The 13262-nt window shown below is 37.5% G+C and overlaps 1 protein-coding gene across 7 annotated transcripts in view; it reads right to left on the minus strand.

The window, feature by feature from the left end:
* Positions 1-13262, minus strand: part of SCEL (sciellin) — a 105661-nt gene that overhangs the window by 18424 nt on the left and 73975 nt on the right. For 6 of the 7 annotated variants that reach the window (XM_021697950.1, XM_044913539.1, XM_021697949.1 and 3 more), the window contains 4 exons: positions 11774-11836; positions 7720-7779; positions 7517-7576; positions 7312-7368 (listed from right to left, as the gene is read on the minus strand). In XM_021697950.1, coding sequence (XP_021553625.1) covers positions 7312-7368; positions 7517-7576; positions 7720-7779; positions 11774-11836 — 240 coding nt within the window. The remainder of the gene's footprint in view (positions 1-7311; positions 7369-7516; positions 7577-7719; positions 7780-11773; positions 11837-13262) is intronic. The other variant, XM_021697947.1, reaches the window with a different exon arrangement.

A 13262-nucleotide genomic window follows, 5' to 3' on the forward strand; every position in this document is an offset into this window, starting at 1 on the left:
GATAATTACTAGAAGTTCAGTGACACAGCAGTAGGCACTATTGATTCCAATATTTTGATGGACTACCTTTTCATTTTTATTTCTGCTCTAATTTTTTTCACCTTGGGAATTAGCTCTAGTTTTCAGAAATCTCCCTTCTCGTGATTGTGAATAGTAGATTTAAATAAGGTTCTTATACATGGAATCAGAGTATGGACTCTTACTTATGAAATTAATATTGATAAGGATGAAAAATACTATAAAAAAGTTCTTGTAGGGGCGCCTGAGTGGCTCAGTCGTTGGGCGTCTGCCTTCGGCTCAGGTCATGGTCCCGGGGTCCTGGGATCGAGCCCCGCATCAGGCTCCCTGCTCCTCGGGAAGCCTGCTTCTCCCTCTCCCACTCCCCCTGCTTGTGTTCCCTCTTTCACTGTGTCTCTCTCTGTCAAATAAATAAATAAAATCTTTAAAAAAAAAAAAAAAGTTCTTGTAGTATAACAAGGCTTAATACTCTTTTTATATAACATCCAAACCATCAATAATTGCTAAATCTGCAAATTAGGCAGCATTCCATAGCCACACTTAAACTTCACATTTAAAAAACTAGCTGCATAATTTTGAAAATGTAGAAATTAGATCATTTTTTAATGTGAGTTATAGTCAGGAAAATATGCTAATTAATACATGTCAAAAGCACAAGATTTCAGAAGTAGCTCAGAAGTGTAGCAATCATTTGATTCTGTAGGCTGGATGATGTAAAATTCAGAACTGACTCCCCCAACGACATAAATGCTAGAACTATGTAAGGAAACCTCCCAGATCACATCGTTCAAATTTAGAAATGGAGACAGAAGGCTTTTGCTGAACCCCTGATGGTCCTTCGCTAATTATTAGAGCTACCTTCTTGGCTGCAGGGGCCACTGTACTATTTTAATAACCTGGCATTAAGTGATCCTCCTTTTATCATTTTAAAATAATACTTCACTAAATACTCGGGGATAATGAAATAAAATGAAGAGATGTATCATGATGTTACATAATCCAGTTTCCTAGGATGGTTGGCAGTAGTAAATAGTGAGAGATCACCAGAACTGTGAATCTTGGGGGAATTAAAATTTTGTCCCACAAATGATTCTCCTTCCACTGTTAACCTAGGATGAACTGAGTGCCATTATTTAAGGACACTGGTGGTTTTCACTACAACTTGAGAGTAGAGTCTCATTACCATGGCCTTACATGACCTCGTACACAGAAGCTGCTCCAAACATATTTGGGAAATTAAGTTTAAATTCTCTTTTTCGACACCTCCAGGGGAAATCTTTAACTACCTTAGCTAGCTCTGGGAAAAGATATTAAAGGGGAAGACATTAGACCCTGAACCCTTAAGGCAGTCAGCTCTACCCACATCTAGGCACACAGTGTGCACCATGACCCTGTAGAAAAAGATCAGTAAAGGCAGTGATGGATATTTCATCTCCCTTGGTGTCAGTCACCCAGAGCCTGCCTTACTTCACCCCTGAATTACATATATTTCTTTTTTTATACAGCTCTCAACTCTGGCTTTGTTTCCTTGTTCTGGGGAGGTTGTTACAGGTCAAATGGTGTTCCCCCACCAAATTCATGTGTTGAGGTCCTAATCAGAATGAGACCTGATTTAGAGATAGGGTCTTCACACCGGTCATCAAGTTCAAATGTGGTCATTGGGGTGGGCCCTACTCCAGTATGGCTGGTGTCTTTACAAGGAGAGGAAATTTGGATGAAGACACACACAGATGTAAGACAATGTGAAGATGCAGGGTGAAGGCAACCCTCTACAAGCCAAGGAGAGAAACCTTGGAATGGACTCTTCTTTCTCGATCTTCAGAAGGACCCAACCTTACAGACGTCTTATTCTTGGACTTCCAGCCTCTAGCACTGTGAGAAAATAAATTTCTATTTTAAGCCATTCAGTCTGTGGTACGTGTTATGACAGCCCTAGAAAACTAATAGAGATCTGCTTCTGCCCTCACAGCACAATTACATTTAGTTTGTGAGTCTGGTCCTGCACCGCCTCGCTTCTGCTGGTACCTTCCATTCGATCCTGGCTGCTGCACATACTGGATCTTTGCATGTCGTCCCACCCTTGCCTCGGGACCCAAGCCTTTTTGGATCCCAGCTATCATGAGGGAGAACAGGAATGAGCTTTGGCCTGAGGAAGAAGAAGAAGCCCGAATCTAACAAATCCAGTAATTACAAGTAGGTAACTCAAAGTTGGAACCTATGCCATACATGCCTTCAAAGGAACATACCCCCAACACGATAGAACCATGAATCATCGGCTAAGCCGTATTCTTAGTGGTTTTTTAGAATTTTTGGTGTTTTTATTAAACAGCATCACATATCAAGTTTGATAGAGTGGATTATAAGATTTTATTCTGAATAATCTATACTAATATTTAAAGCAAAATGAAAAGTTCCAGATTATGAAGAGCACAACATGTGTATTTGCTTTGGTTGTTCACCCTGATTGATGTCATCAGCTAGATCTGAAGATCCAATAAAAGAAGTTCAGATTGCCCATAAACTTCCCAAGTTGAAGGATATAAAAATAAATTTTCACTCTTTATTATGAGCACATCTATTACATCATGTCTTCTACACTGTGGTGGAAAATGAAACACCTTGAGCCAAAGTGTGACACGTAGATTTTTCTAGAAGCCCAGCTCCATGCAGCAGGGTGGAGCAAAGGCTGGATTCCAAACCCTTTCCATGGCAGTTGCAGTGGAAGGAAGACTTGTGTACATTTATGAGTAGTTGGAATTAGCTCCAAGGAAAGTTCTCCGTGGACACAGTGAGAAATGCTAAAAAGAAATTTTAACCTTTGCGACCAAAAATGCTTTTTTAAATGTAGATTTCAAAATTTGGGGAAGGGAGAATGAGTCATCTGTTATGTAGAGTCATAGCACAACTTTTGAATATAAGCTATTTATCCAATAAGCCAATAAATGTAATTTAAGCCAATAAATATACAATATAAGCCAATAAATGTAATTTATTTTCCACTGTCCCATTAAGGAATATAACACTCCCTTACAGAGCAGATTAAGAAAAAAAATAGGTATTACTATGTCTGCTATTATGTAACTTTTCTCAAGGTAAGTGCTGCATGAGAGAAAGTTAACAGATCACTCACCATTGCTCTTCCTCTCTCATGAGGGTGTGGGAGGTATTTATTAAAAGCTGCAATATGTTTCTCTCTCTACAGCTTACTTAAATTGCTTTTGTAGAGTATCAAACACATTTGCAAAATTAAGAGCCTCCATATAAAAAGTTTACTGTGGCACTTCTTTTGTGCCAAGAACTAAATCTTAGGCATTAAGCTTTAGTTCAAAAGGAGTATTTGGCTCTCTGAAAGTACAGAATACAGTGAGATAACTGGTATTAATTCTTCAGCCCTGTTGACATGGCAAAATGGGCCCAGATTTGTATATCTTTATAGTTCTTTTCAATGAGAGAGTCTTAAATATTTTCTATTAAATAAATTAACAGGTCCATAGAGAAATTGGACAATGTAGGTATTTTAAATATAAGATGTAACCAAGGATTTTAGTGGCTCTAATTCACCATGGTTGATTGAGATTCTGTCATGAGCAAGAGATAGTCATTGGCTTAAGCAAGCAGACCAGTCATAAAATATCAGATTTCTTCAATCTGGTTTCACTCCTGGGGGCTCAGAATGTTAGAGCTGGAAAGCAGTAAACTTTACTAGCTGGATGATCAAAGGTCCTTGATTAGTTTGAGATTTTAGCCTTTGATTCACAAAGTATTTGTTAAGCACCTAATATGGGCCAGGCATTATGTTCTACATTGTAAATAAAGAAGTGAATAAAACAGACCCAATCCTTACCCTCAAAAATCTTACATTTGGGGAAAGATGATTAAATAATAATTCCCCCTATGAGACAAATGCTATGGGACAGGATCAGAGAGCTTGAGAATGTCTAGAAGAAGCACCTGATGCAGATGTGGTGGGTCCAGGGGACCTCCTAGAGCTAAGTAAGAGACAGCTATTTTGAGACCTAAGGGATAAGTAGAAGTTATCAATGCAATACAGATGAAAGATGGGTGGGTTTGCTTGTGGGGGGAGCATCATGGGAGGTGGGAGGGGAAGCCTGTGGAGGCAGAATAAGGTAGGCTTTGGAAACCATGTTAAGGAGTATGGTCATTGTCCAATGGCAATGGAAAGCCACAGGAAGATTTGTTCAGAATGACGTGATCAGATTTCTGTTTGAGGAAGGTCACTCTATACTGTGGCTGATGGACTGAAGAACAGGAGGCAAGACTGGCAGCAGAGGGACCAATTAGAAGATGGAACTATAGGGGCTCCTGGGTGGTTCAGTAGTTAAGCGTCTGCCTTCCGCTCAGGTCATGATCCCAGAGTCCTGGGATCAAGCCCCGCATCCAGGCTCCCTGCTCCGCAGGAAGCCTGCTTCTCCCTCTCCCACTCCCCCTGCTTGTGTTCCCTCTCTCGCTGTGTCTCTCTCTGTCAAATAAATAAGTAAAATCTTAAAAAAAAAGAAGACAATTATAATCCAGTTACGGTAGTATCGGGGAAGATGAAATGTCTTAGTTCCTGAGATAGAAGCCTCCAAAGTGACCTACTGATTATGTGAGGAATGAAGCACTGGAAAGAGTCAAGGTTACCCCTCCCCCCAGCTTTCTTTCTTGAGTAGAAATATGAGCAATCTGCATCAGGAAGATAGGAAGAACCTCTTGTCTTGTTGGAATACTAGAACTTGGAGGTGTATGTCTTAGCCAATAGGAAGTCCTTAAAATTATGGAAGTATAATAATGTAAATAGTTCAGAATATTTTTTCTACTTCAGATGAAGGATGCCTTTTCTAACTGTACAGGTCTAAGTGGCACGAGCTATTTTTCAATCTTCAATTGGGAGCAGCAGTTTATGGGCTGCAGATAATTGAACGTCTTCCTTTTATATTGGTTCGTGAAAATGTGAAACTGTCACTGCTAAAAGCCATGCAGTTTCTCCCTGAATAAATGAAAATTCTGTGCACATCTGCATTTGTTCAGGTTGTTGTGTTCCTAGAAGGAGCTCAGGGACACCTGCTTACATTCTGATCGATGACCAAAGTTTATTCTGCCTCTAACTGTGAATTAAATATACAGCTGCTAGAAATGTCAGCAAAGTCACATAAAAAGGATTCTGATTCACTGCTGTTCTACTATTAAATAATCAGTGCTCCTGTCACATTGAATTGAATGTAAAACAGCCTGTGGCTGTTATTCCTCTGGGAAATCCTTTAAAATGCCCCCTCTTTATCCCCCATTAAAATCAAGTGGACAGGGTAGATACATTATATTACAGGTGGCTGAACCAATTGAATGAAGTCACTTTTTTCAAATAAGCAGCTTTCCTGTTTGTTCTGCTCTAGTTCTTGAACAACCTGGCTGATTAAATCTAGTGTCACCCCTAAAGAACAATCAGACACTGCCTAGGTTTAGATTCATGGATCAAGCTGCTGTCTAAAAGCAACATGATGGCCAATGTTTTTAAATTTCCTTTTTTTAGGAATCTCACCCATATAAGGAAAATGTCTTCTTTCTATAGAAATTGTTTTAGAAGTTGCCAAAATACAAACTACCTTTTTATAAAATTAGCGTCTTCTAATAAACAAAAGGCAGAAAAGTTGCCATCCTCTGTCAACAAAGCACATTTGCCAGAGAGAAGGAGGGAAGGAAGGGAAAGTGAGAAAAAGGGGAAAGTGTGAGTGTGCATGCTCACATGTGTGTGTGTGTGTGTGTGAGAAAGAGAGAGAGAGACAGACAGAAATGCATTTTGTGGAATCAGCCATGGAGGGAAGAGTTGGCCACAGTAACCACTGTTAGTGATTCCACATGTGGTTTGTAAACCTAACCCTTCCTACATGGTAGGGAAACTCCTCATACTGCTACTAATGAAAAGAAAAATCTGTCCCCACCAAAACCACTATGAAGAAATGGTTTTACTTAACAAAGATATTTCCATACAATTCTCAGTGGCAGGGTCGACAGCAAAAGTGTGTTGTCATTTCAGCTATTAGGAAATCTCTAGGAAACAACTACTTTTCTCCCCTCCCTGTCACTTTAGTGATAATTTTCTAGAATAAATGTTTCTAATTGTAGTCCTTTGGCTGCAGGGTGGGAGGGGGCCTTAGAAGGGAGGAGACTGTGGGGAGTATGAAGGGTGGGAAGAAGAGGGGAGTCTGAACTGTTTTAGCCACAGATTTTTTGTTTTTCTTCTATTTAGTGACATCAGAAGGGCTTCAGTTTAGATCTGGGATGGGTTTTCTTTCTTAATAAGGTCACTGAATGTCTTTGAGCTATAGTTTCCTCTTCTATAAGACAGGGTGTGTGAATATATTTCGCCTGGGGTAGCTGTAAGGATTAAATGTATAGAAATTGCCAGTCACACCAGAGGTGTTGATAAATGCTACTCTCAGTAGGACGGCTCTTCAAGCGCCTTTGTGCCCGGCTGCTCCAAAGACCCCAGCCGCACAGTGATAAAAACATACAAACAGAAACAGCAAAATCATGCACTAATGTAGACAACAAACTAGGAGATATAAGAGCTGGGCCAATGAGTGTACTACACGGTCTTCTTTCTCCTAGCGGGTCCGTAGCACTTCTCCATATGTTAACTTGCTTTCTTGATCTTAGAATATTGAGACTATGGTTCTCAGCTCTATGTTTATCATGATAACATTGCAGGTCAACAGGACAATTTGAATTGCTAATATAATGCACTCTGGTGCATTATCTATTATTACCTTATTGTTTATTAATAAAGCCCTTTAGGCAAAAGGTATCACATAAAGATAGTAAATCATAAGATATTTGCAGAACTCAAAATGGAAGTTCAGGGGTAAAATCAGCTGTAATATTTTGTGAGCCCACACAAGCTGTGGATCTGTGATTTTGAGGACCCTACATATCCTCTTTGCTGCTCTACAGTCATCTATATAAGCCACCAGTTTGGTTCAATTTCTTGAGATACTTTTTCTTCTTATTTGATTGCACTCAGTTTTCATGTCAGCCCTAACACTCCATTTGCTACAGACAATGAACACTAAGTTGTCTTACTGCAAATAAAAAGTACAGAACTGAGTCAATAGTGCTTTGGTTGTTGATTCCAGAAGAATGCAACATGTTTCCTTGCTGACAGGAGACCCATGAGTTATACTTGCGTCTTCATTTGAACACTAAAGAAGAAGAAAAGACTTCTTTGAGAGAGAAGGAAACAAAATTCCTAACTAGAACCTTGAGACCACATCAAGATAGTTAGGCAAAGTCATTTACCGCTCAGGGTTTCTGAGAGCTGAAGATTTCACTTTAACGAGATTGTCCAAGCCTTCACTGTTCGAAAGAGGAGAAAAAAAAAAAAAAGTTCAGATTAGGGATAGGTTTTTGGTTGGGCTAGGTCAATAAAGCGACATTATAAATCCACTCCACCCAGGGGCGACAGGCAGATGAAAACATGAAATGACTGCTTTTATCTGATTACCCCTGACTGCTTCTGGTCACTGCAGGATTCACTTTGATGAGGTTATCCAGATCCTGGTTTCTTTAAATAGAAAAATAAAAGGAGAGTAGGTTAATGATAAAGTTCTTTTGGCAGGAGGATTCAGGTTACAAATCTGCTTGAAATAATAATAAAACAAAACGTTCTCCCTGACCAAAGCACAAAAATGAATATAGTTCTATTACCTCTGGTTGTTGGTGAGAGTTTCAGGATTCACTCTGATGAGCTTATCAAGATCTTGATTTCTTTAAGTGAAAAAAAAATTAGAAATTTGTTAATTTGTGTTAGAGATAAGGCAGGTTCAAGTTGGTTGGAATTAGAAGAAAGGATTAGCTACCTTATCACTTAGTATGATACACACTGGTTGGGCACAGAACAGCCTTGAAATAAGTTTCCTAGCTTTAGGGGGGACAAATTTTGCTGGATTGGAAGAGAAGCTGCTCTGACTTAACATACTTCAAAGCCAGAGCACATCCACGGGGCCACACCGGCAGGCATTCACAGCAAACATCTGGTGATTAACAGCTTTGCACTCTGCAGTGTTTTAACATTATGGACATACACTCTGATTTTCATGTCCTTTTCCTTGTTATTTTTAAGATCATATTCACCAACTGAAGATATTTTTTTTAATAAGCTCTAAAATTGGAATTATACTTAGCCTAAGGCTTGGCATGGAGAATTCCAGCAATCCATTAAATTGGTGACTTTTCTTTCCTTTACAATAAATAAAAAGCTGAATTAAACGCAGCTGTTCATGGTCAAATGACTTACAGACTCTGAAGACTTCCTATTGGAAGCCCCACCAGTTTCTTTTTTCAGTCACAAACAGTATTTCTTCCCACATAGTTTGCTGCCATTCACTGCCTCAGTGTAATACCTTGTTTTAAGGGCTAGCAAGTGATGATTCTTCAAAGTGTTCCTTTAAACCCCTTTTTAATATTTATTTAGAGAAATAAGATAGTCTGTCATGGCAAGAAATTACAGGACTGAGAACACCTGCTTTTCAGTACCATCTTGGACAACAACCTGCCTGTCTTCCCTACACCCCAACAGCAGTCCTTTTTCCTTATAGAAAAGTAAGAGACATTTTGCCTGTCAAAAAGATTGAAACAAGGTTAAGGACTGAAGGGGAGCCATTTAGAGCTTCATCACCAAAAAGTTCTAAGAAAAGGTCTGCATTTCCCTCGCCCAGTCCTAATATTCCATAGAATGTGCTTCCCAGCTTCTGGCTTCACTCAGTTCCTTCTTTCCATCATCATTCTCAGATTTTCATGGTAGACAGAAAGCCGCTAATTGAATTTTCACTGTTTTGAATTATCTCCAATAATAGTATTCGCAATTAAAGATAATCAATTGATGTCTCCAATACCATTAAAGGAATGATTAACATATGACAGCTATCCAAAATATAATTTCCTTGCATGAACTGATTGCAAATCTGTTATAAAGCTCAACTGTGCCTAAAAGACAATAATCTCTAAAGTGAGGTTATTGTACACCTTAAACTAATGTAAGACTGTATGTTAACTACACTGGAATTAAAATAAAATAAAATTAAATTAAATTAAATTAAATTAAAGTGAGGTTAATTTTACATATTAGAGGAAAAATACAAAGAATAAAACTTTGTAGAGGAGATAATAAATTCAAAGGCCACAGTCTTTTAACGTATAAATTAATCACAATATTTCTTAGTGTAACTACATATAATATTTGTGTACCAGCATAATTAGAGTAAGCTGCACACACAACCATGAGAACTTGCATTTTTCACTGTTCTGATGAGCACAGAAAATCTGATTTATCCAATAGCCTAGAACAGTGATATTCAAATTACTGTTTCATAAAGCCCATTAAGAAATACATTTTGTATCACAGCCCAATACTCTCTTTCCAGACAGACAGACATACATAAGCAAACACAAATTTCATTAAATAATACCTTTACTACATAAGAACTCTCATATTTTCCATTCTAATTAATTTTATTTAATTGGGAAAAATACTGATTGCCACTCACTACATTAATTACAAGACCCTTTAACGGGTTTTGACCCACAGTTTGAGAAATCCTAGCTTAGAAAATATAGAAATGTATGCTATATTCTACCACTACTCCTAAAAAGACAGCACGGTGTTTTTAACAAAACAAGGATCTTGGTATCAGTTCTGAATTGCCTTGATTGATAGCATCATGCAGTTTATCTCAATGAATTGAAACTAACAAATTTATACACCTTTTTTTTAGGCCCTGGATCCCTGCACACACAGGAATCTTATATCTAAAGTTTATCCAGGAAAAATGTAACTCTTCCTACTCAAGTGACTGCTTTCATTTGCTTTTGCTTTAAGGATGTAGGAAAGAGATGTATTAGAATATTTAGCTATTATTACCTCCATGTAGTTGAAGAGCTATAAAGTTTTGCAGTCATTTGCACATTTGTGCCATTGTCATCTATGAAGTCATATTTCAAGGGACCCTGTGGAGCAGTAAAGGACACTTCCTGGCTGTTCCATGGCAAAAGCAACAATCCTAGCTTTATAAGCCTCCACTATTTCTGGAGGTACTTAATTAACTTTCATTTACTTTTATTTTTTTAAATTTTTTTATTGAAGTATAGTTGACCTATTAGTTTCAGGTATACAACAGTGATTTGACAATTCTATACATTATGAAATGCTCACCACAATAAGTATAGTTACCATCTGTCACCATGCAAAGTAATAATCTTATTAAAAATGAACAGAGGACCTAAAAGGCTATTTTTCCAAAGACGACATCAAGATAACTTTCATTTAAGATCAAAGTTCGTGTGCTGTGATTTCAAGAACAGGAGTTGGTCTGGGAGTTAGAAAAAGTCACAGGAGACTATGAGATTTTTGCCCCTGGCCTCAACATTCTCATCTGTAAAATGAGGAGACTGGACCATTTCTAAGAATCTGCCTATCCCTAACATCTTCTACTCCTAGGAATCTATGAATATGAACTTGATTGCCTGTCATGTTTATTAAATTAGCTAGTCAATGTCTCTTTTTCTTTTTAAATGCAATGTCCTGACAATGCATTCTACATTCAGCAAGCAGAACATGAGTGTTCCAAAATGTAATATATTAAATTGACAACCTATTATTCTCTTGGAGTAACATCTCTGTGCCCCCAGTACATAATTAGCTTTAATCTATGATAATTGCCTGCTGTTAATAAGATTAAGTATGTCTACTGAATTCTCTTTTTGGCCTCCATGGCCTATAATTATACCTAATGTGCAACTAATGATACCTGGTTGTAAGCTTCAAACCCAGTAGGTGCTCAGTAATTATTCACTGCCTAGCAGATCAAGAACTACTACCGGTCTTCTACCAGTTTTCTCTGTGATCCTGGTCAGATCACTCAATCTTTGTGAGTCTGTTTCCTCTTCTGGAAATGGAATAGGTTTGACTGGAACAGTGGTTTTCAAAATTATTCAAACTAACAGGTCTGGGAGTTCTCTCAGGTTCCTTCCTTCATCTCTAAGATTTTGCACTTTTATATGTACCAACTAAATTCAATAAGGGAAATCATGAGAACATTCTTAAGAGATATGTGTGTGTGTGTGTGTGTAATCCCTTATATATAACATATATAATTCCCATATAAATGGGAGTAGTGTGTAACAGTATAAAAATCCTCATATAACCAGAGGCAAAGGTGAGTTTGATCATCTTACAGATACTACCTAAAGAAATAACAAATTTTAGGTCCCTAACTTTGCTGGGAGCATCAAACCATCTAAGAAACAATATACCTCATAAAATTTCCACTGACTACCAGAGAACACTCTTTAAAAATGAAGTACATGGTATTGCTGATGATGAATCTAATAAAGCATTCTAGGTCTTTTTAAAAACTATTATTAATACATTTTCATCAGTTCCAGAGAAAAGGTATTAACATCAATACTACAAAGAAAAAACAAATATAGCACATAGACCAGCTATGTTCCTACGCCAGTCACTCCCTTCAATTGCTTTACTTGAGGCCAAAAGAAGTGAAGTCACTACCAAATTATTTTCTCCAGCTATTGCTCTTTCTTGCTAGTAACAGATAGACATTTATTTCCGGGAACATATAAAAATTGTGACGGCTTTTCAAGACCTATATTCAGTTTGCCCACAGAATGACTGTAAACCATTTATGTTTGTATTGTACTTAAAGAGGAAAAAAACAAAACAGAACAAATAACATCTTTCTCTTACCCAGCCATGTTTTTGACAGCTTTGGGGCGCACATTAATAAGTTCATCAAGACCTTCTTTCCTGCTAAAACGAAATAAAATAAAAGTTCAAATTCAGCTGGAAATCTGCAAATTTTATGGCTGACATTTTTTTCTTTTGACACATGTGGATCATACAATGGGATCCTAGATAAAAAGTAATGTTTACCAAGTTTCTACTTTACAAAGTTTTTAAAAATCCTCAAAACAACCTACTGAGGTAGATATTACCATCCTCTCCTTACAAATAAGAAATAGAGCTTCATGGAAGTTAAGCCTCTCTTTGGGGGCAGGTAGGAAGAAATAACAGAGGATGAACCAGGTTCAGAACCATAGCAACTGGACCCTCACGCTCCTTCCCACTATCATCCTCCCTCTATGTTCACGGTAATTCCTTATATCTGCACCATGCTTTTTACCATCATCACAGTAATCCTGAGAGAGGTACCTTGGAGTTACTCTCTCATGCTTTTCTTGACCTTTGACCCCAGATATAATGAGTCTTAACTACTCAAGAAGACAGAAATATATTCAATGTCATGCGAAAATATTATGGTCAAGTATAAGAATGCTATGTCACCAATTTTCTCGAGTCATTTAAAAACTAATCCTTGGGTTTGTGAAGGAGTAGAAAGTCAATATTCTTTGTTTTATTCAGTTTTATGAACTAACGATTAACTATAAATTTATAGTAATGACCTAGTTATGCTATGATTGTATCAAAATGGATTTCTCAAGTAGTAATTATACAGAATTCGCTTCAATATTGTAATGAAATAAATTGAAACAATGAAAAAAGAAGAGTCTATCCAGCATCACTACACATCAACAAATCAATTTGTTCTCATTTTTTTCATGTCCCCTTTCAGAATGCCCTTAGCCAAATGATTAGTCTTATTTTTTGGCAGAAATTGGAGACTTGCTCAGGAGTCTTCAATAATCTTGATAAATCTACCTTGTGTTTGCTGAGGGAATGTGTTTGGATCCTAAAAAAATTATTCAAGTTGCAACAACTGGTAAAATAAATTAAAATCAATAATAATCTGTACATTTTTTTCAACTTTAATATTACATTAAGAAATTATTGCTAACTTAAAACTTTATCAGGGATGCCTGGGTGGTTCAGTGGTTAAGCATCTGCCTTCAGCTTAGGTCATGATCCCAGGGTGCTGGGATCGAGCCCTGCATCGGGTTCCCTGCTCAGCGGAGAGCCTGCTTCTCCCTCTGCCTGCTGCTCCCCCTGCTTGTGCTCGCTCACTCTCTCTCTCTCTCTGACAAACAAATAAATAAAATCTTTAAAAAAAAAAACCTTCATCATTACTTGAATTCTTTTTAGCCCTATGTAAAAGCAGATGGCTATGAATTCATATCTTATACAATTATGTATATATGAGAATTTAATTTAGTTTTATTCTTGTTTCTTTCAAGACAACCTCAAATTTAAATTGCTCTTAAGCTTTTTATTCTCCATA

This window comes from Neomonachus schauinslandi, chromosome 3 (genome assembly GCF_002201575.2).
Source record: "Neomonachus schauinslandi chromosome 3, ASM220157v2, whole genome shotgun sequence".
Taxonomy (NCBI): Eukaryota; Metazoa; Chordata; class Mammalia; order Carnivora; family Phocidae; genus Neomonachus; species Neomonachus schauinslandi.